Below are 27,887 nucleotides of genomic sequence, written 5' to 3'. Positions count from 1 at the left end.
TGTCAAAATTTGATGGATGACATTCTTAATTAGATTAGGGGGGTCATGTGTGGGTCATGACCCCTCCCTAATGAAGATTAATGACCCTTTAATGACTTCCAGATGTCATATAATGAGGGTTAATGACCTTTAATGACTTCCTGATGTCATTTAATGAGGGTTAATGACCCTTAATGACTTCCTGATGTCATTTAATGAAGATTAATGACCCCTAATGACTTCCTGATGTCATTTAATGAAGATTAATGACCCTTAATGACTTCCTGATGTCATTTAATGAAGATTAATGACCCTTTAATGACTTCCAGATGTCATATAATGAGGGTTAATGACCTTTAATGACTTCCGGATGTCATTTAATGAGGGGTAATGACCTTTAATGACTTCCGGATGTCGTTTAATGAGGATGAATGACCTTTAATGACTTCCGGATGTCGTATAATGAAGATGAATGACCTTTAATGACTTCCGGATGTCGTTTAATGAAGATGAATGACCTTTAATGACTTCCGGATGTCGTTTAATGAAGATGAATGACCTTTAATGACTTCCAGGTGTTATATAATGAAGATGAATGACCCTTAATGACTTCCTGATGTCATTTAATGAAGATTAATGACCCCTTAATGAAGATGGATGATGTGTAGGTGGTGTTCCTACCTGTTTTTGCAGATATCATGGCTGACCCGGGTTCAAATGCTAATTGTTTGGTTAACTTCCGGATCCGGTGCACGCCCCCCTAGATTGAGTGAATAATGAATAATAATGAGATTGAATGACGTGATCGGAGGGAGTCGTTTAGTATGGGTAAAACCGCCGGGGGAAAAGTACTAGCCATTTCTATTATGGTGAAGGGGGAAAAGTAATATGAGGCCTTCGCAATGCCACACTCACTTCTCTGAAAAATTCTCAAGAGGTATCGGCTCTGAGCTTCCAAGATGAATCCAGGTAATTAACTCTTGATATTATCTATATATGTATATATACTCATACAAATGTGGCACTTATATTCACTTCTATTAATGTTTTTGCTATGAAATAAAATCCCCTACATCTTAATGAAGCTTCTGGAAAAGCAAGCATCTTAGTGAGTGATTTATTTATTTAATGGAATGATGCATCACTTTATTTTTATACTTATAGCGTTTATTTTATTTTTAAGTTATGAGAGATTTTGGAATAAGTCTGTATTAATATGTATTTTTTGTTTTACTTTTATTTTAATTTTATAGAGTTAGGAGAGTTTTTTTTTTATTTTATTTTTTTTTGAATGAGTGAATGAGTTCGTATTTCTTATTTTAAATTTGAATTTTTACAGAATTAGAAGCGTTGTTGGATGAAATTCAACTGTATTATTATTCAGCGTCACAAGGTGGCGATGTTGTGACAGGAATCCGGCGTAAGTATTTCTTTTTTTGAAACGTTTAGAGCTTTTTCTTGCTTTAAAATTAACTGTTAGTAATGGATATTTACAGAATTGAATGAGGATGTGAACGAGAGGGTTAGACAGCCGGAGATTTTCGTAATTACGAGTGATGAGGAAGAATTGGATGACGAATTATCTGCAGGAGTGAACGGTAAATTTCCTTTTTTTTTTTAAAATAAAATAAAACCTATGTATTACTATTTTTTAAATGAACCGGTAATGTTGTATGATTATAGGTGGTGATATACTGAGCGAGACGGTCCCAGAGACTGCTCAACCTGAGGTCATAATAATATCTGACGAAGAAGAAGAAGAAGGAGAAGAAGAAGAAGAGATATTAAGGCGTGAAAACGTGAGGGCCGAAGAGGAAGGTGAATTCGTCGGGTTTCCACCGATTGAAAGCGAATCTGAAATGGAAAACTCTGAGGGGGGTGACATGGATTTAGATAATGTAGGTCAAGGTTTGGCTGAAATTGTAAATGCCTTAAACGATGAGATCTCTATGCAAATCGAGCCTTTTCAAATGCCTGATGAAATCGTCGACGATGATGGCGATCCGTTTGTGGCTATAAGACACATTGAGGATTTTATTGATTTCTTTAATCCTTTAGAGAGGGCTCTTACACGTCTTAACCAGTCATCTTCAAACGGCGAAGCCGTTGAGGACATACTTGAACCAGACATACATAGAAATGACCAACAGCAATCCTCTGTATCATTTTCACAACATTCCCAGCCACACCCACACAATCAAACGCAACATGTAGAAGGTAGCAGAAGTACACATTGCCAGCAGACACTTGTGTCAAATACACAAAACTTTCAATACCAACCATACACGCACAATCAAACGCAACAGACAGAAGCTGGTGGTAGTAGTACACCAGCTAGACAAGACCTCCAACAACAGTCTCGGGTACATCGACACATTCAAGCAGAACATCCCCCAGCACCAACCCCCAGTACACATTCCACCTTGCAACAATCTTCAGACACAAACAGACAGGTGGGGGGACAAGTTAGGCGTCCGAATTTTAACAACTTGGAGATAAGACGACGTCTAAATACAACGAGACCCGAAGACCCCCTTGATTTTGCAGCCTTCTACACAAACATTGGCAATAATTTGAATGAAGCTGTGCAGGAGGTAATCAGATCGACTAGTCGCGGTGATATAGTCCAAGCAGAAATAGTGGGTGAAAATGTGAGGGAGCACTGTTACCTAGATGCTGTTAATGACCCGAATGACGTAACTGACGCAGTCCATAATTTGCTAGATCGCATCGCACAATCTAATACAGAGTTACTGGCCGACAATAGTCTAGAACTTGTTGTACAGATTGTATTTGATGTTAATGGCGGAGGAGGTGCCAAACGCAAACTAATTTTGACTACAAATGATGAAATGGTTCAAAAGAAGAAGAGATGTTTGTACATAACGTATGACAAAGATGATAAATTATGCTTTGCTAGATCGTTAGCATACCTGCTTGACGGATCGTTGACTGTTGATCAGGCTACACAGAGGGCTCGTTATTTACAGCAAAGCGTGGGGTTGACTTGTGAGACTGCCGTTAGTCTGAGGGACGTACACAAATTTGAAACGCTTGTGAAACGCAAAATCGTTATAGCTTATAGAGCGGATTGCGAACGCCCCCTGTCTTTTTTTGAGACGCAATACCCCAAATCAGAGGACTCAGTGTTCTTACTGCTATTAGACGGACACTATTATGGAATAAAATCGGTTAAGGAGTTCATAGGGAAATCCTACTTTTGCAGACAATGTTACAAAGGGCATAAAAACCAAGAACAACATAGTTGTGAGGGGCATTGTCACATCTGTCTCGACCCTACCTGCAAACAACAACCGTTCAAAGCCATTCATTGTAACGATTGTAACAAAATATGTCAGAACGAGAGTTGCTTCGTTAAACACAAAGAACGCAGACAGACCTCAAAATCCGAGACTAGCAACTGTGAGAAATACAAAAAATGTAGCGAATGCAGTGTGGAATATTACGTCAAATCACAGGGGGAGAATGTTAAACATAAATGCCCTCAAGCCAAATGCACAGTATGTGGAGAGGTTCTACCTAAGGGCGGTGATGAGGCGAGAGGAAACCCTCATCTGTGTTACATGCAGCCTCTAAAACCGGAAGCGCCTTGTAAACAAATAATTTACTACGATTTTGAAACATTCGTAGGTGCTGACGGTAAACACAAACCCTACCTAGTGTGTACCAAATCGACAAAGGGGGTGGAAAAACATTGGTTGGGTCTTGATTGCGTCGAACAATTTCTTGATTATGTCAGGAACCCTCGTTTTGAACAGTCTAAACTAATCGCTCACAACGCCAAAGGTTTTGACGCTTACATCATTCTAAACAAAATGGTAGACATGGGGGTTAATGTCAGCGTCATTATGCAAGGGAGCAAAGTCATTTGTTTCTCAGATACGGACTACAAACTGGGGTACATCGACTCCTTGTCCTTCCTCACGATCCCCCTCAGCTCCTTGCCTAAAGCTCTAGGTTTCATCGATCAAACTAAAGGGTATTTCCCCCATGGCTTTAGCTCTCTAGACCATTTAAATTACATCGGTCCCTACCCTGATCCAAAATATTATGGGATAGAGCGTATGTCGACGGTCCATCGTACAAAGTTTTTTGAATGGTACGAGGTAGCGTGTAAGGGAACCTTCAATTTTGCTCAGGAAGCTCTAATGTACTGCAGAAATGATGTGAATATTTTGGCGACAGCTTGTGAGAAATTTAGAGAGGAGTTTCTTAATGCGACTGGTACAGACCCGTTCAATTCTGTAACTATCGCCTCCTCCTGCATGAAGGTGTTCCGGAACAATTTCCTAACACCTAAAACATTGGCTATTACGCCGACCGATAATTACATACAACAATCCAAATCATTCTCACGCGACTCGATCCAATACCTAATGTGGGTGGCGCACAGCCAAAAAATACCTATTATTCACGCCTTAAACAAGGGGGAGGTCAAGATCGGGCAGTACTATGTAGACGGGTACGCTTTGATAGACGGCGTAAAATATGTATGGGAATATCTCGGATGTTTCTATCACGGATGCCGTGAATGTTACGATCCTACTCAAAAGTGTCCTATGAGTAAACGACCGTTTCAAGAAAAGTTTGACAGGGTTAAAAAGAAAATACAGGATCTAAAAGTCAAGCACGGTGTACAGCTTGTGTTGATGTGGGAGCATGAGTGGCTGCGGTTAAAAAAGTCAAATCCGGATATAAGAGAGTTCTTGCGCAATTCAAAATTCCCTGAGCCTCTTATACCACGTAAAGCTCTTTTTGGAGGGAGAACGAATGCCTTCGTGTTACATTATACGGCTGCCCCCGGTGAACGTGTAATGTACGTCGATGTTACATCGCTTTATCCTTTTGTCAACAGCACATGTGCCTATCCGTTAGGACATCCTACCATCATTCACGACAATTTCGATGACCCCCAAAAGTATTTCGGGTTCATCAGAGCTAAAGTCAACCCTCCACGAGGCCTCTATTTCCCCCTGCTGCCCTACAAAACGGCAAGAGGTAAACTGGTGTTTACACTTTGTCGCACGTGCGCAGAACTTAACAATCAAGAAAGTTCGTGTTCGCATAACGATGACGAGAGAGCCTTAACCGGTGTTTGGGTTACGCCTGAATTCAACAAGGCTCTCGAGCTGGGCTACACCGTATCACAAATTACGGAGGTGTGGCATTTTGACTCGTCGAGTAGCGACGTCTTCAAAGCATACATCGATACATTCCTTAAAGGGAAGCAAGAGGCCTCGGGGTATCCTTCCTACGTCGTTGATCAGGCAGGTAGGGAAAAGTACATCGAAAACTATGAGACTCACCAAGGTATTAGACTAGACCCCTCAAAAATAAATGTGAATGCGGGTAAGAGGCAGGTGTCTAAATTATGCCTCAACAACTTTTGGGGCAAATTGGGACAGCGTGATAATTTGGATAAAACAGAGATTGTAAGCAGCACAGAACGCTTCTTTGAATTGTTATTTTCGGGGGTGTACGAGATCAAAGCCTTTCACTTCCTCAACGATCAAAGGTCGATCGTGCAGTACAGCTACCACCGACGTTGCAACGTCCCCCCCTCCAAAACCGCTAACATCTTTGCAGCATGCATGACCACGGCTTATGCACGTCTAAAAATGTACGCATATTTGGAGCGACTGCAGACGAGTGTTTTGTACACCGACACGGACAGCCTCGTCTATGTAGTCAAAGACGGCGAAAGTCCTTTGGAATTAGGTGACTATTTGGGGGATTTGACTGACGAGTTGGGAGGAGATAGCATTCAGGAGTTTGTTTCAGCGGGTCCTAAAAGTTACGCCTACCAAACTAGGAACAGCATGAAAACGGCAATGAAGGTAAAAGGTATCACACAGACCCATGACACTTGCAAACGCGTCAATTTTGACAGCATCAAGAATTTAGTCGAAGGGTACATTGACTCATCAGGCACACAAACCAGAACGATTGAAACGCCTCAACACACTATCGTGCGTAACAAAAAGGGTTTTCACCTAAAAAACATGTCATTCATGAAAAAGTTCAGGGTGGTATATGACAAGAGACGTCTTATCCCCCACGGACGCACCCTGCCTTTCGGTTATTAGTGTGTTTTGTGAAATGGAGTTAAATCAAGTTGATTTTGATCCGAGGCTTCAACCCCCCTTTTCTTGTTTAATATCTGGACCAAGCGGGTGTGGAAAAACATATTTTGTAAAAAGTATCTTGGAAAATTGTAACCATGTTATGAAAAGTCTTCCTGACAATGTTGTATGGATCTACACTTCTTTTCAACCTCTGTACGAGGAACTTCAAAAGCTGAATAAAAATATTAACTTTGTGAAAGGTCTCCCTGATTCTTTTGAGGATGAAAGTTTGTTTCCAGCGCGTCAAAGTCATTTGGTTATTCTGGACGACGTCATCTTTCAGGCGTCGGACCACCCTGAGGTGGTAAGAATTTTTACCCAATATAGACATCATAGGAATATGAGCGTCATCATGTTAACGCAGAACATTTTTCATCAAGGTAAATACAGCCGGACAATCAGCCTCAACAGTAATTATATGGTGTTGTTTAAAAACCCGCGTGATAAATTACAAACGAGTGTTTTGGCTAATCAGATATTTCCCTCAAAGAAAAAGTATTTTTTGGAAAGCTTTGAAGACGCTACCAAAGACGCTCACGGGTATTTATTAGTGGATTTAACCCCGACATGTCCAGATCAATATAGACTGAGGACGGGCTTACTAGCTCATCAGTGGCCTACCGTCTACATACCCAAGACTTAATAAGATGTCGAAGCTTTTAAAAAGAAATGCTCCGCTGCTCAAAACTTTGTTTCACGCCAAGCCCAAGAAACGTAAAGACATACTTTTGCGCGGTCCCGCTAGCTTGGTGAAAGCTCTCTGCGAGATTGCTCTAAATCTCTTAAAAGGTCACATACCGCTGAGTCCTTCGCAGTATAAGAGGCTAAAAAAGCAAAAGAAGGTGATCAGAGAATTGGCCGATAAGAAAAAAAGTCTGAAGAAAAAACGTGCGGTCTTGATTCAAAAGGGTGGTTTTATCTTACCCTTGTTGGGGGCATTCGCCCCTGTCCTCGGAAGTCTTTTAGGCGGTCTAATAAATAAATAAACTTTAACCAACATGAGTTTGAGAACAGCTCAGAAAATGTTTCTTGTCTCACCTCACCAACTGGAACGTTTAAGCAGGCCGGAACCAACCATTCGAGAGACGGCGGAGCGTAATTTGGATTTTAAAATGAAGGAGGTCCTAGAAGATAGTTCTCTAGACCAGTATGAGAAAATTAAAAAGTACCAATCCTTGATGCAACGATATTTAGGGTTGCTCAAACAAGGGGAAAACGAACGACGACCAATCAACCTGACTCTACCTGCTGAGACATCAAACACATCCCCATCAGATGAAGCGACGGGTTTGGAGAATGAAGCCTGGCTCGACATCGTCCAAACAATCCCTCCTCGTTACCGTAAAAACGCTGATTATGTTTTAAGAAAACTGTCTACCGACGAAAGAGGTTGGACTCCTCGCAGCGAATTCATCTTCAGAGGTAAGCCCGTCAGAGGATCCCACATGACTGATTTACTCAAACATCTCATCGGCAAGAATGTTTCATCGCAAGGTCCTAGAGGTTGGAGCGAGTTTCTACACACCCTCTCAGAACTCAATATACCCGAAACAACGGTTTCTAACCCACATGCACGCGAGGAGTTGAGACGTCTAAAAAACGGCTCATATACACCTAATCCCATTGTTAAGGAATCTTCGAACGGGAAAAAGAAAAGAAAACGGACTGCTTCGACTATAAAGTGGGAGGGGTTTTAAATATGACACTTATTTTATGTAAGGAAAAACACATCACTCTGTATTGCCTTTTAAATTGCTTTTATTGAATAAATGATTTGAAAAACATAATCCGTTACAGACAATGACATTTTTTAAATTTGTTGAAAGAACATGATTTTTGTCCTCCGCATGGTTTGCAGGTAAAAAAACGGTGTCGCCGAACAAAAGCAGATACCATAGCATCATTCTTGATTACATCGTCGGTGTAGCAGTCCATCACATTCTGGTAAGACTCTCCACACCCTCTGTGGCTCAGGTAGTACACACAATGAGGGCCGCAGGCCGCTGACAGTTCGTGTTGTAACTGGCGATTATGGTAAATTATACGGTTAGAATACTTTTCCAGAAAAGACTTTATACTTTGTGGGTAATATTTAAAATCAGGGGGAAAGCCGAAGGGGTCGAAAAAAGATGCAGAGTCGTCCTTTTCCAAGGTGAGAGCCAACCAATGTTCTCCGGGTTTAGAGCGGGGGTGTGTATTAACTATATAGTATATGGGGGGCGAGGGTTTCAAGGAGGATAACTCGTCCGAAGCGTAAACGCCTCCAAATAAATGTCCTTGTAAACGTGTCATCAAACTCTCCAATTCCCTTCCGTTCATCTCCTCAGTAATAGTCCTTTAACACTTCCCTCTTCGAGTTAATTTCTAAAATAGAGTCGTAACAAGCGTACACAATAAGTGTGGCGGTATGGGGAAGCGGGGTCCTGAATCTCATCTCCAATCTGAGTGTACCGCTGGACACAGGGGATAAAGCCTCTGTGTCCTGGCTAGGATTTAGATTAAAGGCAAACAGAGCATAGCCTTGTTGAAAGTCTTCGTGGTCTATACTTAGAGGTAAATCTTTTAAAAACCTCCCCGTCGAGGAAAACAAGTTATGAAACTCGCGCACTGCGTTTCCTGCGTTAAATTGGGGTTGAAACGCCTTAGATGGGATCTGCCGCCCTTCTTGAGTTAGGGCTAGGTATTCAATATTGTGGTGGGCAAAGTTAAAAGGATTTAAATTCTTCCGCCCCACAAAAGCGCTGTGATTGACGAGTGCTAAAACCACATACTTTGGCGTATGTCCCAAAAAGAGATTGTCTTGATGGCAGATCCTCGATAACTGGGGTATAGAGTAAGTCTTTACGTTGATCCTCGATAGGGGGTACAGCGCGTTGTCTTTGTGGAGAGCCGCTGCGTGACCCAAAGAAACGGCCGGTGCGACCGCTACTTTTTTTACAAAAAGGGTGGCTCCTATTATCTTCAGAGAGCAATCAGCGTCGGGGGGACTCATTAAACAAAAATCATCGCTGGCTCTTGTTAGCTTTAGCCTTAGATCCACGTTATTTAAGAGGTATCTCTCACAAAAGAAAATATCCGAGTGAATGGGGCCTAGGAGTTGAAATTCCCTGGACCCCTCAATCAATTGGGCTCTGTGAACCAGCCCTTCATTAACATCGTTGCCCGTGAGCGATGTTGAATCCATCCGCCCTCGTGTATCTTTGAAGAACATGGCTGTGCTAAATTGGCTTTTGAGAGAATCCTCTGAAAAGTTTAACAATGTTTCAATCATAGCTCTGTAAGGGTGAGTAGCGCTTGATTGTGAGATGAGTCTATCCCCTAATGTAACATCTACTTGGGTAAAGATTGTGTTTAACGGATAGTTAATGATGCCTACGTGGTCGGTGGGGCCCAGATGAGAGCCGTCTCTGTGTGTTACTCGCAAACGCAGGTAAAGCATTGTGTCCGAGAGATCCATATATTTAGAACCGTCCCCCGGTATGAAGAATTCAATGGGTCCTTGCTCCGTCAAAGCTGATAAGGGTGAAATTTCGACGTATTGGCTTTGTTCTATCGAAAGTTGGGTCATTGGGGGTGAGAACAAATCTAATTCCGACAGAGTGCATTCTTGCGACTTGTGATGTAAAAGAGCCATTTTCGTCAGATTGTTTAAGAGAAAATGTCGGCGTTGCTTCTTCGGCGCTTCCTTCTTGAGACTGATTTCCTTTTGACTGCACGCCTACGCTTTTTATGAGTAACCAGTCTCTGACCTATCGGTCTCCTTGAAGGTCTTCGAGCCAAAACCATTAACCCGGATCCATCTTGATTATTTTCTCTTCTCTGTATTCTTTCCATCGCACGTCCTGCTACATCCATGGCAATATTTTTAGCCGCCGACTGCAGGTGAGGTTTCGCTACTGTAAAACCTTTTTTGACTAAAGGTACGACAAAACGGAAAAGTTTAGAAAAAATGGAGCCCAAACCTCGCCCATATTGCACAGGGGCCCCGTGAAAACCCGGAAGCGACCCTCCTGCTTGGGTTTCGTAATAATTAACAAAGCGATACAGGTCAGGGTGTGTCTCCATCACGACCATTGTTTTTTACCTCGGTTTAAAATGCAGGGTAATAATTATCTTTCCGTATTTAAAATTAACCGGCTGATTCTGATCCGTCTTAATCTGTATTCCTACTTCTTCAATATGTCTCCTACTAATAGGCAGGTAGTAAGCAGGGTTGAAAGTTTTAAAAATAAACTCCCCGTATCTCCCTTCGATCGGAACAGTCCTCAATAACGGAGCATAGGCATCCCCTACCGTCTGGTGTTGCACCACGTCTGTATAAACGTATAAATGGTATTGACCCGCCTTTATATCGGCTGGGTACGGGGCAGGTAACCAATTAGGTTTTATAGTAAACCATTGTCCTTCCTTCATACCAAGTATGTAAGCCAACGGTGCATTAAAGCGGATCTTATAACATCCGGTTGACGACATCCAAAGAAATTTCCGCATATTAATATCGTAATGGAGTAAAATTTGGTTGCCTATTTTATTTTTTATAATATACAGAACCGCCTCTCGTAGCTTGTCAAGATCTTCATATTCCCCGGATGTAATATCTAAGGTGTGGGTTACAAATTCGTTTTTATCAGATCCCCTAGCTGTCTCGGAGTTCTTTGCATCCTTAGCTTTGGAAAGCGTCATATCTTTTATATAGAAAGTAGTCTGGTTTTCGGGTACGTTTATCCAACTACGAGGGTATGAAATCTCAGTCAGGGCCACCTCCCAACTTCCTTCGAGATCAATGTGTTGGGCCAAATTCACTCTGAACTGTGAGATTGTGTTGTCCGTATACACATCCATACTAGCGTTAGAAGGTAGAGTAACGTAGAATCCTCCATCGTGTAAGGGATCCATGCCGGCTTCTGATACAAGTTGTATTTGAAACTCTTTTTTAAACGTCTACAATCTGAGAAGCGGGGACCCAGCTATCGAATTTCGAGGGCCATCCCTTCCAACGAACGAGGAATTGTCTCTGCCCCCTCACCGTGCGCCTTTTAAGGATTTTCTCAATGTGGAATGTGTGGTCTTTTGATACGCTCACCTTCTGTAATTCACCTTCGTAAAACGATCCTTCTATGACATCCCCGTCATAATCTTTCAGTTTGTAGACGGGTGGAAAACGAGGAAGACATTCAGATATGGTAAACAATTCGTCCGTAAAGCTCTGCTCGTATTTTTTATCAAACACTCCTCTTAATTTAGATATCCTCACCACATCTCCTGTTTTAAAACGCATTTTTAATTTCCCACTTTGCTCTATCGGCATATTACCGTATAGATTCTGGAAAACCTGTTGAGTATTTCCGTCAGTAACTTGATTGGGCTTCATTTTTATACTTTTATGGTAGCTTTCGTTATAACTACTTACTAAATCTTGTACGACGTCGATATACCTGCGTGTGTTTCTGGCCGTAAAATATCTCCACATTCTAGTTTTTAAAGTTCTATTAAACCTTTCAACAACCTGGGCTTTCAGATCACTGGCAGTAGCAAAATGAACAATGTTGTGTTTTTTCATCAGGTTCTGAAAATGTCTGTTAAAAAATTCTTTACCCGCGTCGGTCTGTATTTTTCGAGGCGTCCCACTCTCAGACAAAACAGATTCAAAAGCTTTAACTACCTGCGGAGCCGTCTTATCCTTCAAAATGCGTATGTAGGCTTTTTTTGAAAAAACATCGATGACGGTCAGTAAATATTTAAATCCATCGTTGACGCCAGCCAGGGCCTGCATATCGCAGAGGTCTGCCTGAAATTGATTCAGCGCCCTTGGGACAAAAACCCTGTTTCGTGGGAAATTGATTCTAGCGGGTTTGTGTAAGGTGTAGGCATCTTGCTCGATTAAGAAACCCCTGACTCGATCACGATTTACTTTTTTACCCGTAACATCCTGTACACCTAAGTGTAAACGCTCTACACCACCAAAACTGGCCGGGTGTGAGGCATCGTAGTAAAGCTTCTCCATACACTTCCTCTCAGCCATCATCATCAGAAAATGAATTTAAATGATATATGCAACGATTATTTATTGATAAATTCACACAGACATGACTTCTTTTGTTTTTTTTGGTTTATTACATGATTTCCATAGTATAATCATACACAATAGTAAAAATGATTACATGCATAATGCTAAAAGGCAATACTAAGAATTAATATACTCAAGGACTCGGGATAAGACATAGGGACTAACTTTTAATTCAACGACGGTTTGAAATTCTTTTAATTCAACAGGTAAGTCTAAAGGGTAGTTATTTTCTAGACAGTATTTTGCAGAATCAACAAACAGAGTCAAAATTGTTACCAGGTGACCTACACCCACGTCATCACACCATGCATCCAGAACGGCTTTAATTGTATTGGCCAAACCCAAATGACTCTCGTTCACAACACGTCTGACAAAACAATCCCAAGATACATGAAATAGCGAATGAGACAATGATCTGACTTTTTGCATAATCAACAACATTTTGTCAATTCGTCCGTCTCGGTCAGAAGTATGTAGAATGGTTCTCTCCAGAATGTCCGCCCAATTACACAAACCGTAATATCGAAACAACAATTTTCTGAAGATATTCCCCATCGTGTGTCTCTATTTAGAATTGTAGTACTTGTCCAGCAGAGTCTTGAGGTCGTTCGACAGCGACCCGGGGCCTTCAAGGGCGTCCAGTTGCTCGAGCTTGTCGAGTATCTTCTTCTCTTGCTCGAGATCTAGCAGGACAATCTCGGCCGCTGTCTTGACCTTCTTAATGTCGGTAGTCAGATGAAGCAAGTTCAACATGTAATGAATGCTGGGGAGGAATTTAGGCGTGCACAACAATGCTATCACACGATGATAATGTTTCCTAAAATACTCATCATCGTCTATTTCTAGACACTGGTGCTGCCTCTGGCTGGGATGGTTGATTAAACAGCCATTACATTCATCTCTACTGTATTTAACTATAACTTGATTGAGGAGATGTCCTATAGTCTGTTTTATACAGTTGTACTTATCCCGACACAGCCAACTGTCCGGGGGCCCGTTCCAGACAAGGTCCCAGTCCTTGTCAAGGTTTGTAGGTGAAGGCAAAGCTGTTGGCGGGCACCCCTCCACAACGTCCCCGTCAGAGGTTAGTTGCTGCTGAGGCTGCTGCTGCTGAGACTCCTGAGGCTGTTGAGGAGGTAGGTGTTCATGCCGGGTATTGAGTTCCTCAGGAGTCATCAGCAGTTGTGAATACTCCAGCGAGGCAATGTACTCATCGGTCAGCTGCACTTCTTGAGAGTTCTCCGGCGGAGGGGTGTTCTCGTCGGCAGTCGCGGGGTACTGAGAACAGTCCAACTGCTCTCGCTCAAGGTGGGTCGCGGCTGCCTCAACGTCCTTTCCCTCCTCAAAGTCAGAGCTGTCTGTCTGCGTACCTTTTGAGACTTTAAGCCGCGATCCTTCCACCAGAGGCACCACACTCCGGGCACCCAGAGGCGTCCACGATGTTGCCAGGCGTCTGGAACTCTGTCTGGTAGGAGGCATCGTTGTCGTCGTTGGCTTTTTCAGGCAAAGTGTAGTCCGGCTGGAGACTCCTGCTCTTATATTACATAGGGGCGGTTATATGGGAGGGATTTGTTGTAAAGAGGCGTATTTTCCCATTGTCTAAGTGGTAGGGGGGCTGTCCTTGAGGGGGGTTGGCTTATGACGTCAGAGTAGGCGGTTCATAGGGGCGTTGACTACTCAAACGTCAACGCCTTCCTTACACCCACAATGTTTCGCCAATGCCGGCTGTCCAAAAAGAGGGTGGAGATTTTTTCAGAGTGCGCATCCATCCTCTCATTCCATTCAGCCAACGGTAGGGTCAAAACCCTCAAAAAAACACCACATTCAGTGTTAAATGCTTCCAAAGTAAAAAACAGTTCATTCTGATTTGTGCGATCACCAGTCTCTATCAGGTTGTTAGAATCAATTTTCACCTTAAAAAACCAACGACCTGTAGGCGTTGTCCTCGAGACCCATGTAAATGTTAAAACATTCCATGGTTCAGACGACTTCATACATTCTTTCAACACTCGAGGTACCAGTTGATTTAATATACCCCAGTCATTAGAGTTTAGAGTCCCATAGCCACTAGGTGATGTATTTTCAACACCGTCCATGCTAAAATACAGACACAGCTCACCCATCTCGTAAAGGAAGCGGTATCCCCATGAGGCAGATGGATCCAAAGACCATATTTCCTCCAAAGACTCTGCGGGGGGTTTCTGAATACGTCGCAAAAACATCTGCTTCTTACGCGGCGCATCCAAAATCGAGTCGGTCCCAGTGCGTCCCATCTGCACTGAAACATTTGTCTCGCTGATTACATTGATTTTCCCCGCCATCCTCGCTGTAGCTCTATCGGACTGTTGAAGCGCTTGTTATATCCTTTTTACCCATACTAAACCACTCCCTCCGATCACGTCATTCAATCTCATTATTATTCATTATTCACTCAATCTAGGGGGGCGTGCACCGGATCCGGAAGTTAACCAAACAATTAGCATTTGAACCCGGGTCAGCCATGATATCTGCAAAAACAGGTAGGAACACCACCTACACATCATCCATCTTCATTAAGGGGTCATTAATCTTCATTAAATGACATCAGGAAGTCATTAAGGGTCATTCATCTTCATTATATAACACCTGGAAGTCATTAAAGGTCATTCATCTTCATTAAACGACATCCGGAAGTCATTAAAAGTCATTCATCTTCATTATACGACATCCGGAAGTCATTAAAGGTCATTCATCCTCATTAAACGACATCCGGAAGTCATTAAAGGTCATTACCCCTCATTAAATGACATCTGGAAGTCATTAAAGGTCATTAACCCTCATTATATGACATCTGGAAGTCATTAAAGGGTCATTAATCTTCATTAAATGACATCAGGAAGTCATTAAGGGTCATTAATCTTCATTAAATGACATCAGGAAGTCATTAGGGGTCATTAATCTTCATTAAATGACATCAGGAAGTCATTAAGGGTCATTAACCCTCATTAAATGACATCAGGAAGTCATTAAAGGTCATTAACCCTCATTATATGACATCTGGAAGTCATTAAAGGGTCATTAATCTTCATTAGGGAGGGGTCATGACCCATACATGACCCCCCTAATCTAATTAAGAATGTCATCCATCAAATTTTGACAGAAGCGGCCTTGTAATATTCTCTCTCTCATGTGGTTCTTGGGGGCTAACTGGCACCCTGTGGGCACCATGCTGGTGAACCCTAATTGACTGTAACGTAATTTAAGAACATTTATTGAGCAGGCCTCAAAAGTCAAAAACAAAACTCAGGACTCTATTTTAAAAACAAATACTATTACTTTTACTATAAATATTTATACTACTTTATTAATATACACATCAAGCAGATTGTTATAGTAGTCAAACGACATTTCATCGCAAAATAATACTCCCAAATCAAGTTATAACGATCCAAAGTCTAATGCTTCTCAATGAGCGGAGAGGGTCGTTTCACCGAGTCGGCACTGCGGTCAGGCCAGCCTCCACTCGAAAAGACGAAGTCAAGCCAGCCGCCCCAACGATTGTTAATACTGTGCATTACGGTAACATGCGGACATGCCGCTGCGTTGGCCACCTTCAAAATAAAAGCTCCTCAACACCTGGTTTAGGGTTTAAATAAAGAATCATGAAAAAATAACGGTTTGTTATCCCAGAACCAGACCAGTTCTAAGGGACACTACACCACCCCAGTTATCCAACCAAAGTACTTTGAACAAAAACTGATGTTGCATTTCAAAATAAAATTCATTTGAAAATTGACATTTTAACTATTATTGCTGATTTAAAAAAAATAATAATTAAAAATTCATGGTTTGTTATCCCAGGACCAGACCAGTTCTGAGGGACACTACACCACCCCAGGTATCCAACCAAAGTACTTTGAACAAAATCTGGTGTTGCATTTCAAAATAAAACTAATTTGAAAATTGACATTTTAACTATTATTGCTGATTTAAAAAAAAAAAAAAAAAAATCATTAAAAATTCATGGTTTGTTATCCCGGAACCAGACCAGTTCTAAGGGACACTACACCACCCCAGGTATCCAACCAAAGTACTTTGAACAAAATCTGATGTTGCATTTCAAAATAAAACTAATTTGAAAATTGACATTTTAACTATTATTGCTGATAGTCGAGATTTCAATTTTTCAAATGAGTTTCATTTTGAAATGCAACATCAGATTTTGTTCAAAGTACTTTGGTTGGATACCTGAGGTGGTGTAGTGTCCCTGAGAACTGGTCTGGTCCTGGGATAACAAACCATGAATTTTTAATGATTTTTTTTTAAATCAGGGATTAATGTCTGAAAATCAATTTTTCAAGAGTTTTATTTTGAAATTCAACATTTCATTTTTCAAACCATGAATTTTTAATGATTTTTTGAAATGAGGGATTATAGTCGAGATTTCGAGCCTATCTCAGCTGGCTCTGGGCAGTAGGCGGGGTACACCCTGGACTGGTTCCCAGCCAATCGCAGAAATAAATAAACATAAATGCACTATATTGGAAAAACATGCAGTATATCGGCCTATAGTTTTTGAATATCATGATATTGATATTGCAATATTTAACATGTACCGAAAGAAATGACATTTTTATTATATTTATTTATTATATTTTAAGAATTATATATTTTTTTTTCATGCCTTACCTTACCTTACTTATATGGCGATGCACATTTAAATTTGCGTCTGGCTGGTCAAATTCAGATAAAACATACAATTCCATAGGAAACATACTGCATGTCTTTGCGATATGCATATTGCATGGGCCAATATCACACTATCGAATTTTTTTTTATCTATTGTGCAGCCCTCATATAGGCATATATATATATAGATAAATAAAGATAGAGAGATGAATATTTACTCGAGTTTGGACCTCCGACTGCCGGGTTGCTTCACTTTAACGCGTGTGCGTCGAGTCCAGCGAAGCTTTTCCAAACCCTGCTTTATTATAGTTTTACAATTCAGTGTGTTTTGATGTGGCCCAAAATGACTATTTTACCTCGCAAACTGCAGACCCTTGCATTTATATCCTTAAATCCAGAATAAGATATATTGTATCCAGATAAGGATACAACTTTACCTTTTAGACCATACAGTGTAGCTATTCAATTATAGAAGAAGAAAGTAAAATAAAATAATGATTACGAGAGTGAAGGTTAGTGTCGGCGAAGGGTGTGTGGTGGTGGGAAGGGGTGAGAGTGGGCCAGACTACAAGGGGCTTTGGGAGTGAGAAGGACTGAACTGGATGTGCTGATGTGAAAGATAACTTCAAAGCTATCGATTTGAGGGGCGGGAAGCAGGATGGTCTTATTGGTGGAGTGGTGTGCTTGCGGAGGGACTTTGGACTAGGGATTACAGGTTTTTTTATGATTCCATAAACAGTAAAAACAAAAGAATCACATAATTATTAACACCTTACACGGAAGGAGCAAGGAGAAGCCTGATGAGGATCCTCACCTATGTTGGAGGAGGGAGACATCTAAAACACATAGGACTGCGGCTCACTAGGACCAGGGTTGCCTACCCCTGAACTCGCTGATTTTTTTTTTTTCTTTCTTTCTTCTAAACAGCACATTTAACCTGTACTGGTCGTACAAATTTTTATTTGTCTGTTTTCTGCGTTTACAGTGTTGGGACAAATTTTGTTGTGACTTTCTATCTTGACGGATTTCGTTACACTCCTAATATGTGTGATTGACAGAAAACAACAGCATGTTTGCTCCCATTTGTATAGAGCGTTATTTAATGTAAAAAGGAAGATGACGGTACATACATATTATACAGTCAACAAGATGAGCTCCATACAGTTAAATGATGTCAATATTCCCTTATTAAATATCATACAGCATATTTCACCATCAACAGTGCAACCCCCCCCCATCATTTCAATTTCTACACCCAACTATTATGCACTTTTGATTCAAGTCGTGCATAGAAGCGATGGCGTGTGCAAAATACAATGTGAACAAAATGTGAGGTTACATGTGTTAAATGTGTCTTTATGGAATGTCAGACCTTAGGAAAGCTCTGCAAAAAGCACATGGACTGCTGCTTTTTTGTTTTTTTTTTGCTTGGTAAATACATTCATCTCATATCTGCCGCGCAATCATACATGACAGATGATATTGTACATCGGCGATCAGGATGGATAGATTACTACTGTTACACTTCCTATGAATTAGGAATACATATATCTATTTAGTAGTGCAAAGAAAGCTACATAGGAATAGGCTCTGAATGTGGATTAAAAGAGGAATAAACAGCAGTCTGGTCATTCCCCATTAGCGAAAGGCATCTAGGACAAGATGGTGGTGCTTGAAGAAGGGGGAAAACAAACATCTTTACATTAAACGTGAGACATTTGCAGCTTATCTAGAAGCACATGAACTCTACAAACTTCTTTACTATAGTCTATCAAACATTGACTTAAAGGGGACAAATTCCGTCTTGTAAAATACAGTTCAGTATATAGGATGATCCAACCCTCACATGCCCACAAACAGGTCAATGATTTTTTTTTTCTTTGGTTGTGCCACAGCCATCACGTTGTTTTGAAGGAGCATACGTTGAGAAATAAACAGTGGAACCTGCAAAGTGGACACCATTTTGTTGCTCTAAACTGAAAAACCTTTTGTGGCCAATTTTTCCCCAAAAAAGGCTCAAGATGTTGACATTTTCATATTATTGTAGTTTATGACGGGACACACATGCCCAATGAATTAAAGCATGAAATTGTGGTGCTCAAACTGTTTAATGTCAATGGAAAACGGTCAAAGTACATTAGCTTGAACCACAAATCTACCGTGAGCTGCAAAAAAACAAAACAAAACAAAACAAAAACAAAGAAAACTACCACCCTGTATTGGGTATTGAGGCGTGTCCTGTATTTTTATGATTTTTCATTGAACCACAAAAACATGGCACAATTGTCAAGAAAAAAAAAGCAGACGACCACAAACAGTCGGAGATGAAGAGAGGCTGTTAATGATCAATCAGCTCAGATCCTGAATGCAGAGACTCTCTGCGCTTAGTTTTCTAGCAACAGGTACATATGTAATTATACATTTAGAATGTAAATGATGGAGGGGGCCATGATTTTTCACCAGCGCTATTCGGGGTGGGGGGGATGCACTTTCTAACCAGATGTATGACAAAAATTCCATTTGAAATATTGGCAAAAGACATTGGGTACTGCTAATTGTTTTGTTGTTTGTTTTTTGGGTAAAAACAAAAAATCTTGAAAATAGGCTGAAAAAGCCTCCACTATATTTTACACAAAAAACTAAGGGGTTGCCTCCCCATAAACTCCCCCCAAAAAGAGACATCCCTGTAAGTTCCATTTCCTGCTGTATGGTTATCACGCTTTTTCTCTTTGCTGACTGTTGAAGCCGATTTTGGACCATTTTGGAGGCATCCACTTGAGGGGTTCCACTGTATCAGACTTAATGTTCACATGATACAACATTCTGCTTTTTGTTGTTGTTGTTTTTCTTCATATACCATTCTCTCAGCCAATCAACTCTTACGCATGCAATAAAATGTTTAAATGCTCTGTCCTCTGACTTTTTTTTTTTTTGTGTACCATGAATACATCACATGATTTTGCACCCGTCAACATTTAAAGGCTTGAAACAGTCGATAAAACCAAAACCAAAAAAATAAAACCAAAAAAATAACCCTCATTGGTTAGATAAGGCTTTAAGGTGTGCAACAATCATTAACATGTCAAGCCAGTGGTTCTTTTTTCCTTTGAAACAATCGCATCATAAAATGTTTTAAATAATACACACACGCACACAAATGCAGCTGGACGCAACTCGGCAGCGATGCATGACATCATTGCCTTTGACTTGACTAAAAAGAGAATAAAAAGGTGTTGCGGTGAGGAGCCCAACCTCTCCAGGTCTGCTATGCAACTGTGGTGTGGCACAATGGCACGGACAACTTGTGCCAAGTCCTTGTAGATTGGTCACACACACACACACACACACACACACACAAGGGCAAAGGACAGATGGATGTCGGACGGGTGTCAGGACGGATGGACGGACGGGCCTTACTTCCTCCTGCCTTCGTTGCAGTGTTGGAACTGAGCGAAGCTGAGAAAGACCTGCTCCAGTGAGATTTGGCTCACGCAGTAGTCTTCGATGCTGTACTTCTCTTTGGCTGCCTCCAAGGTGCCAAACACCTTCGGAAAAGATTCAGAGGAGGGTGCCGTTTCAAAATACACAACTTCCTAAAATAGCCACAACAACAAACCCCAACATACAAAAATCTGATAGCTTAATGCTAACAGAAAATGAAAAACTGCTTTTGATGGGAATGTGATGAATCAAGATGAATTCATTACAAAGTCACACCTCTAATATACACAGATACGTTTCACCGTTGACAATACCTGGGCCCACGTTAGTGTCTTGTCCGTCAAATGATAGTGGACCATTCCCTGGTGCTCATCCTTCATTTGGCTTCCTGAAAGACAAGACAAATCACAGCTGGATATGTCAAGCCAGTCAATATGAAATTCGAACCAAGTCAAGTCCATTTCTGTTCATAGACGGTCGGACCTGGAAAGGTGCTTTCGATGAAGTCTTTAAAAAGCGACAGGTCGCTGTCCTCTAACTCGGCCTCGACGTGCACTTTAGCCAGCAGCGTGTAGCCGCTGCCGAACTTGCTCTTCAGGTGCTGCGGACTGCCGAGGCACTTGAACTGCCCGTTGACCATCACGGCCAGTCTGGTGCACAGCGCCTCGCATTCTTCCATACTGGGGAAGGTCAGATGCATCACACCTGGATTACTCAAATATTCTCAGTCTGGAGATTATTTGGAGTCCCTGCTCGTTAGAATGTGTTTAATATTTTTTAAATTAATTTATCTCATTAACTAGTAGGTTAATTCATTTATTTTACATTAACCGTAAATTGAATATAATTTCATTCCGTCTTCAAAATCGGTTAATTATAAAGGCATTCATTAATTATGATTTCAATTTCAAAGATGATTGTGAAAATGAACTTATCGTAACATATTTTACATATATTTTTACTGTCAGGCAGAAAACTTCGTATGCCCAAATACATATTTTTTTCAAATATCAATACTATTGGTCTGTCTTCACGTCATTGTTTATTTTTTTAATTTTTATTTTTTTTTAAAGTATTACTAACCAACAACCAAGTGTTAAAAACAAATTATTAACTTTCTTGAACACTCAACTGTCTGAGAAGAACAAAAAAAAAAAAAAAACACCTTTTCACCTCAGTCTGTGGAAGCCGTGCTGCATTACGTCGCCTCAAGATTGAAAGTCTAAATATTTTTTGAGTGAAAATGGTTATGTTAGATACATTTGAATGGGCCCATTTCAGATTCATTTTGCCTATCAAACTGCTTAGACCTCTCATTAATATCATTTTAGTATTTGTGGCTCGGCTCACAGACTGCTGAGAAAGTGTTTGGGAAGAGGATGCAACAATCGTTTGCTTTTGTGAAGTATTTAAGGCTTTTTGTCTGCTCAATAAAATACAGATAAGATTTAGATTAATTAGATTTAGATAAGATTTAGATTAGATTAGATTTAGATAAGATTTAGATTAGATTTAGATAAGATTTAGATTAGATTTAGATTAGATTTAGATTAGATTTAGATTTAGATTAGATTCAGATAGATTAGATTCAGATAGATAGATAGATAGATAGATATAGTAATGTAACCTCATCTATGAATGAATATATTGTAAACATCATCAAGCCCAAAAGTTGTCCCAGCCCTGGTGTAGCACGAGTACAGTACACCTCAGAGTGAGTGTGACTCACCTATGCGAAGTGATGATAACGGCCTTGCCAGACTCCCGTGTGCGCGTCACAGCGTCCCACAGCAGCCTCCTGGCCACAGGATCCATCCCGGTGGAGGGCTCGTCCAGGAAGATAACCGGAGGTCCACCAATGAGAGCCATGCCGGCACTGAGCTTTCTCTTGTTGCCACCGCTGCATGTGCATAGTGACGATTGTGCTACATTAGCTCCTTGCGATTTGTTCACATTGCACTTTTGAAAACGGATTTAACTAGATCTGGGTAATTTATTTTGTAGATTAATCAATCAATCACTATTCAAGACATTAATTAATTAATTAATTACTTCATTTTTAGAGGCTTCTTAATTCCAAATGCGTCTTGCTGACATAGCTGCAAAAAGAGAGAAGCCAGGTGACAATAGCAGGGCGAAACGAGTCCTCCTGAAATTTGAGTAGCTCAATACAAAAAAAAAAAAGAAAAAAAAAAAGAGAGAGTCATGTTGCAAAAGTAGTCATTTATTGACATGTTGGAAACTTTTGACCCCAGGTATGCGCTTGCAAGTTGCTGATACTTTTGCAGAAGCACACATCGACTTTTCGTGGTGCTTAAGCGCCTGTTCTTTTTCTCTAGATTAAGATTAGTGCCCTTTCTGCCAGATTCCTTTCTAAATTGTTTCCTTTAATTGTATTTGTTACACGGTTGACATTTGACTAGTGTTATGTTAGAATGTTTTTTTAACCTGTTATTTATTCACTTTATTAATTTGATCAGTCCTTTTATCAGATTAATTTGAAGTAATAACAAAAACAGCCCAAGAACTTATAAGCAGTTGTTCTCTTGAATTATTACTTTTTTTTGTGCGTTTCGGACATAAAATGTAACGTCTGAGCAAGTTTCAGTTTCAGATGCTCTTGTTTAAAATAACACCATTGTCATTACATTTATTCAAGTAGAGAAAGAGATAAAGAAAATGTATTAAAATCAGAAATAGGAAAGTCTGTGACTTTATTTGAAGACCATTTCGCCCAGCCCTTGGTCAAACTTTGACTTGTCCAGAAAAACATTGACATTTTGGCTCACCTGTAGCTGCGCACGAGTTTATCCGCGTGTGGTTCCAACAGCAGAGACCTGAGCACGTTCTCCACGCAGCCCGACACGTACTTTTCAGGTATTCCTCGGAGCCTGGCGTACATGCTCAGGGTTTCTCTGCCCGTCATGTGGTCCAACACGGCGTCAAACTGAGGACAATAGCCAATGCGCTGTTGAACCTGTGAAACAAAAAAGAAATGTCGCTTAACCAGTGGTGACGATGTAACAATTTATAAAAACCCAATTCGATTCGATTTTCAGTTCCCGATTTTCGATTAGATTTTTTTATTTTAAATTTTTTGTTACAAAATGACTACCGGTAATTTGATAACCAAAAGATGTTTTTATTTGAACACCTACATTTTTATCCATGTTACAAACATGCACTTTTTGTAATTCTATATTTCAAAAAACAAAAACAAAAAACAAAACAAAAAAAACAACAACTTGAAATTGAACTAAGAATTTTGACTCACTACATTTTTGTCTTATCAATGTTTTGTGGTTATGGTTAATATTCTGCCCTCGCAACACATTCTCAGGTTAGTGGAAGTGAGACAGATAGTATGAAGAATGAAGCTCTAGAAGCTTTGTTGATGATTTGTGTTGATTCTTTTACTATTTTCCTTCACAAGGATGTTTGTCCTTAAAGTTTTTTTAATCTTCTAAAATGTATTGAAACACTTTGTGTATGTTTTTATGTATTCTGATTTTAAATTATGGAAAGGGAGGGGGGCTAACTTGATACGTTTTGCTTCTTTCTGCCCCTTCTCAAACTTGCATTTTATCAGATTGTGCTTTTTTTTCCCCTTTTCTTTTTGTTTTTAGTTTTTATTTGCTGTGCTTGTATGAGACGAATAAAATCAAAAGACAAAGACTAAAACAGAATCTGTATCTGTTCAACAAGTGGAACAATGAGGCCCTCTACTGGACTAGTAACACACTAAATCAGGAACACATATTTCACCGTGAGGATAATTAATCGTGGCCACAGGCGATGCCACGATAAACACACAGACGATAAAGTATGGAGCCACAACACTGACAATAAGATCTGGTATTGAAAAACAAAATGTTATTGTGGTAAAAGCTGCATTGACATTGAAACAAGTATTGCATTGTAAAACAAGTATTGACACTGTAAAAGGTTATATTGAAAAATTTAATACAGACATAAAAAACACTATTTTCTTTAAGCATATTGTTTTGCATTATGATGTCTTTTTCAACGCCAATCTGCAGATTTTTTTTACACTTTTTTTTTCCCCCTAAGTGACACGGGTTTTCAGTTTTAGTTCTCTTTTTTTCAGTTTCAACTTATTGGGAGTGTTTTAAAGTGGAAGGGCAGGGTTGGGGGCGGGGCTAAGATAGCAGGGATATGGAAAAAAAATAAAACAATAAATAAAAAACTAATCCGTGAAAAATTGTTGAGTTATTGAAGCCCTTTATTGAACCCCCCTCCCCAGGGATGCCACTGGATGGCAACACAGCACTACTTTTGTCTAAATGAAGGTCCTCAATTCACATCAACATCATTTCTCGGAACTAGATGGCACTAAATGATAATTTACTTTTAATACTTTGGCCTGAGCACAAAAAAAAAAAAAAAAAAAAAAAAAAAAAAAACAGACAAAATACAGGTGCTTTTGTGAATGCCAAACTACAAATATGCCCTGTTTTACTGCTTCCCAATTTTCTAATGGACCTGAAGGCATTTACCTTCTTTATGTCTCTCAAGACACTGTATCCGTCAATGTAGGCGTCCCCAGAGGTCACGCTTTCATCGCCGGTCAGCATCTTGAAGGTGGTGGTTTTCCCTGCGCCGTTGAAGCCCAGCAGGCCAAAACACTCCCCTTTACCCACGGCCAAAGACAGGCGGTCCACGGCGAGAAGGGGCTGTCCGCTGCTGTACACCTGAAGAGAAAGACAAATCCCATATTACTGTAGATACGTACAGTGTTCAGTAACTCTTGAACATATCTAGCCACGTATTGTTACTATACAGTATATGTACAACACATTCCAATTCACACATTTGAGGCATGATGGCCAGGGTTGCACACCTTGCTGAGCTCATGTAGAATAAGGGGGCTCCCGACCATGGACTCCACCATGGGTTGGCACTCAAGAACCCGCTTCCTCTCATCTGCTACGTCTCTGTCCTCTGGAAGCAGCACTGTATCTCCTATCAAAGATAACTGACACACAAAAGAGGATGACGGTAAACCAATGAAGACAACATTTTTGGAGGGGTATCGAATGCGTGAACATTTTTGCTATTCATGGCTGGCCTACAAATAGCAACGGTTAACTGTATCTAAATAAGTGCATGACCTAATATAGGGGTCTGCAACTTGCAGCGCTGGAAAATAATATATTTCTTATTCTTACATATTTTTTTTAGATAAATAAACTTCAAATGGATTAATGAAGATAAAAAAAAATGAACTAAATATCCCAAAAAATGTTAGTCTAAATTTTTAAGTTTTCAGACAAAGAGACACAAAAGGTAGGTGAAAAAGTGTTTAAAATTACCTAAAAAAAAGCGAAATGCGACCCTAAAATGTCCAAAAAGGAAGAGGAAAAGCAGAAAATTACCATAAAATATCCCTGATATTGCCAAAAAATGTCCAAAAATTAATTTAAGAAAAGGCAGGAAAGAAAAATGTTTAAAGTGACCATAATTAACCATAACCATAACATAGTAACCATAAAATGTCCAAAAACAAAAAAAAAGAAATCAAGACAATTACCATAAAATGTACACAAAAATTGTCAAAAATGTCAGAAATTGATAGTAAAAAAGGCAGGAAAAATGTCCCCCCCCAAAAAATAGGTAGAATGTGTCCAAAAAAGGGAAGACAGGCAAAAAAATTAATACATGTCCTTAACTCATTTAGTTCCAAAAATGTATAATAGCCTTCTATTTTAAATATCGCCATGGTCCCAAAAACGTATTTATACATTTGTTTATGCTAGAACATACAGAAGGCTTTGATGAAGCCTTGAACCTGAAGAAGATGCTTAAAGCAATGGTAGTTATTACAAAAAAACAGCCAGCAGGTGGCAGCAGAGTATGAGAGCTCAACCAGGGCCATGTTGAAAACAAGTTCTTTTCCCCACTGTTTTAAACAGATTTGTGAATAATTATGAAAGCTTAGCTATATTCTAATGCTAATTGCTACAAAGCAGAAACAGATAGATATACTTTTTTTTCCCTGATGACAGAAGAGTCTCTAATCTTTCTTTTGGTAGGTTGGTTTCCATGTTTTTATAGCTATAGAACACAAAATCAGTCAAAATCTATTAAAACAGCAAGGAGCGAAGGGGATTGCTTCAATGAAAATGGCTGGGAGTCAATGAGTTAATAAAATTGTTCAAACTGTCAGCAATTTGACAGAAAGGCATAAAATCTAAAAATGTATGAAAAACGTAGCATGACAAAAAATAAAAATAAACAGAAGACGAAATGTAAAAGAAAAATGAATGTCAAAGTATTGGACGATGCATATTTTTCTGCTATGGTCAGAGGTGGGTAATCCAGGCTTTAGTCACAGGAGGTTCTACTTGACCAATTGGTAAGTAACTTGTTTACCTGCTGGTTGATTAGAGGGACCCGTAAGCCAAAATGTGGCAGGGTTTTAACTTTCTGGACCTGGACCTCTGGTTATGGTGCAGCTCTAATTAGCACTTGGGCCCTACATTAGACGACACTAACACACTGTTTCCTTCATCACAATGTTAACTTTTTCGTGGCTCCAGACAAATAAATTTGGCCTAAAATGGCTCTTTTGACAGGAAAGGTTGCCGACCCCTGACCTAATGGAAAAGTGCATTGAACGGTGCTTTTCTCCAACCATCGCTACCTGTTTTCGCCTCCTGCACAATGACGAGAGGAGTCGTCGGAGAGAGCGGACACACTGCAGCTCGATGACAAACAGCAGAGCGATGAAGACGACGCCTTGTATCGAGAAGGCCACCAGGAAGCGTCCCACGCCAGGCTCAGACATGGAGAAGTAGTTGGGTTGGTACTTGATATCTAACATGAGAGAAAACGGACAAAGAAAGGTTTACATGATAAATACTGTGTTGTGAAAAAATATTTGCCCTCTTCTTATATAGTCTTAAGTTATACTTGAATTGCAAATCGGAATCGTTAAAAAAAGTAATTAAAAAACTTCTTGGATGACTTACCTAAGTACTTGCAGATGGCCTGTGTGAGTGGGCTGGATGTGCAAAATGAGATGAATTCGTAGTTCTGGTAGAACTGGGAGAAAGACATTCCCAGACAATAGTTTGGGAAGATCAGGAACACCTTGTCCAATAAGTGGGACAAGTTCTGCAGGTTCAACTCTGGGGAAATACAGTAAATTATTTTATGGATCTTTTTGCTCTTTACACATCAGTCTGAACTTTGATGCAAACAATATTGTTGATGCAAATAACAGCATAAATTCCAAGCAATGATTGATGTAATTTGTGTTTCTTATTGGGGTTATTGTAGTTTTGGAAATTTCATTATAATTAGATTTTTATTTCGTTTTAAGTTTTGTTTTTTAAATAGATTTACTTTTAATTAGTTTTGATAGTGGCTGTTAGTTTTTATTAGTTTTAGTTATTTCAAAAATGCTTAGTTTTAGTTAGTTTTCATTTAAAAAAAAATGTACATTACTTGTGTGCAAGATTTAATAAATACCATGGTAAAATGAAAAGAGTACCGGTAAAGGACTTTTTACCTAGCGTTGCGTTTAAAATAAATAAAATTACTTAATTAAAATAATAATTACA

The 27,887-nt window shown here is 39.9% G+C and overlaps 2 protein-coding genes and 1 long non-coding RNA gene across 5 annotated transcripts in view; 2 read left to right on the top strand and 1 right to left on the bottom strand.

Annotated features, from left to right (window-relative positions):
* The window catches only part of LOC144002387 (uncharacterized), a 258,898-nt gene that overhangs the window by 12,054 nt on the left and 218,957 nt on the right, over window positions 1-27,887 (top strand). The gene's annotated exons all lie outside the window — the stretch shown is intronic.
* Window positions 122-6,324, top strand: LOC144002192 (uncharacterized). Of its 2 annotated transcripts, XM_077497196.1 has the most exons (5): window positions 122-948; window positions 1,065-1,087; window positions 1,319-1,399; window positions 1,476-1,577; window positions 1,663-6,324. In XM_077497196.1, the coding sequence occupies exon 5, from the start codon at window positions 1,839-1,841 to the stop codon at window positions 6,084-6,086; it is 4,248 nt and encodes a 1,415-aa protein (XP_077353322.1). In that variant the 5' UTR covers window positions 122-948; window positions 1,065-1,087; window positions 1,319-1,399; window positions 1,476-1,577; window positions 1,663-1,838; the 3' UTR covers window positions 6,087-6,324. The 2 variants fall into 2 exon arrangements, with proteins under 2 accessions (XP_077353322.1, XP_077353313.1); XM_077497187.1 differs by lacking the exon at window positions 1,065-1,087.
* The window catches only part of abca3b (ATP-binding cassette, sub-family A (ABC1), member 3b), a 46,197-nt gene continuing 36,242 nt past the window's right edge, over window positions 17,933-27,887 (bottom strand). For both annotated transcript variants that reach the window (XM_077497170.1, XM_077497178.1), the window contains exons 23-31: window positions 27,294-27,452; window positions 26,966-27,138; window positions 25,163-25,297; window positions 24,819-25,013; window positions 23,091-23,278; window positions 22,031-22,201; window positions 20,785-20,981; window positions 20,616-20,689; window positions 17,933-20,405 (exon numbers count right to left, since the gene is read on the bottom strand). In XM_077497170.1, coding sequence (XP_077353296.1) covers window positions 20,274-20,405; window positions 20,616-20,689; window positions 20,785-20,981; window positions 22,031-22,201; window positions 23,091-23,278; window positions 24,819-25,013; window positions 25,163-25,297; window positions 26,966-27,138; window positions 27,294-27,452 — 1,424 coding nt within the window. In that variant the 3' untranslated portion in view covers window positions 17,933-20,273. The remainder of the gene's footprint in view (window positions 20,406-20,615; window positions 20,690-20,784; window positions 20,982-22,030; window positions 22,202-23,090; window positions 23,279-24,818; window positions 25,014-25,162; window positions 25,298-26,965; window positions 27,139-27,293; window positions 27,453-27,887) is intronic.

The sequence above is a fragment of the Festucalex cinctus genome, chromosome 1 (assembly GCF_051991245.1).
Source record: "Festucalex cinctus isolate MCC-2025b chromosome 1, RoL_Fcin_1.0, whole genome shotgun sequence".
NCBI lineage: Eukaryota > Metazoa > Chordata > Actinopteri > Syngnathiformes > Syngnathidae > Festucalex > Festucalex cinctus.
Note: the sequence above shows the minus strand (reverse complement) of the source record. Positions and strands in the feature narration are given on the sequence as shown.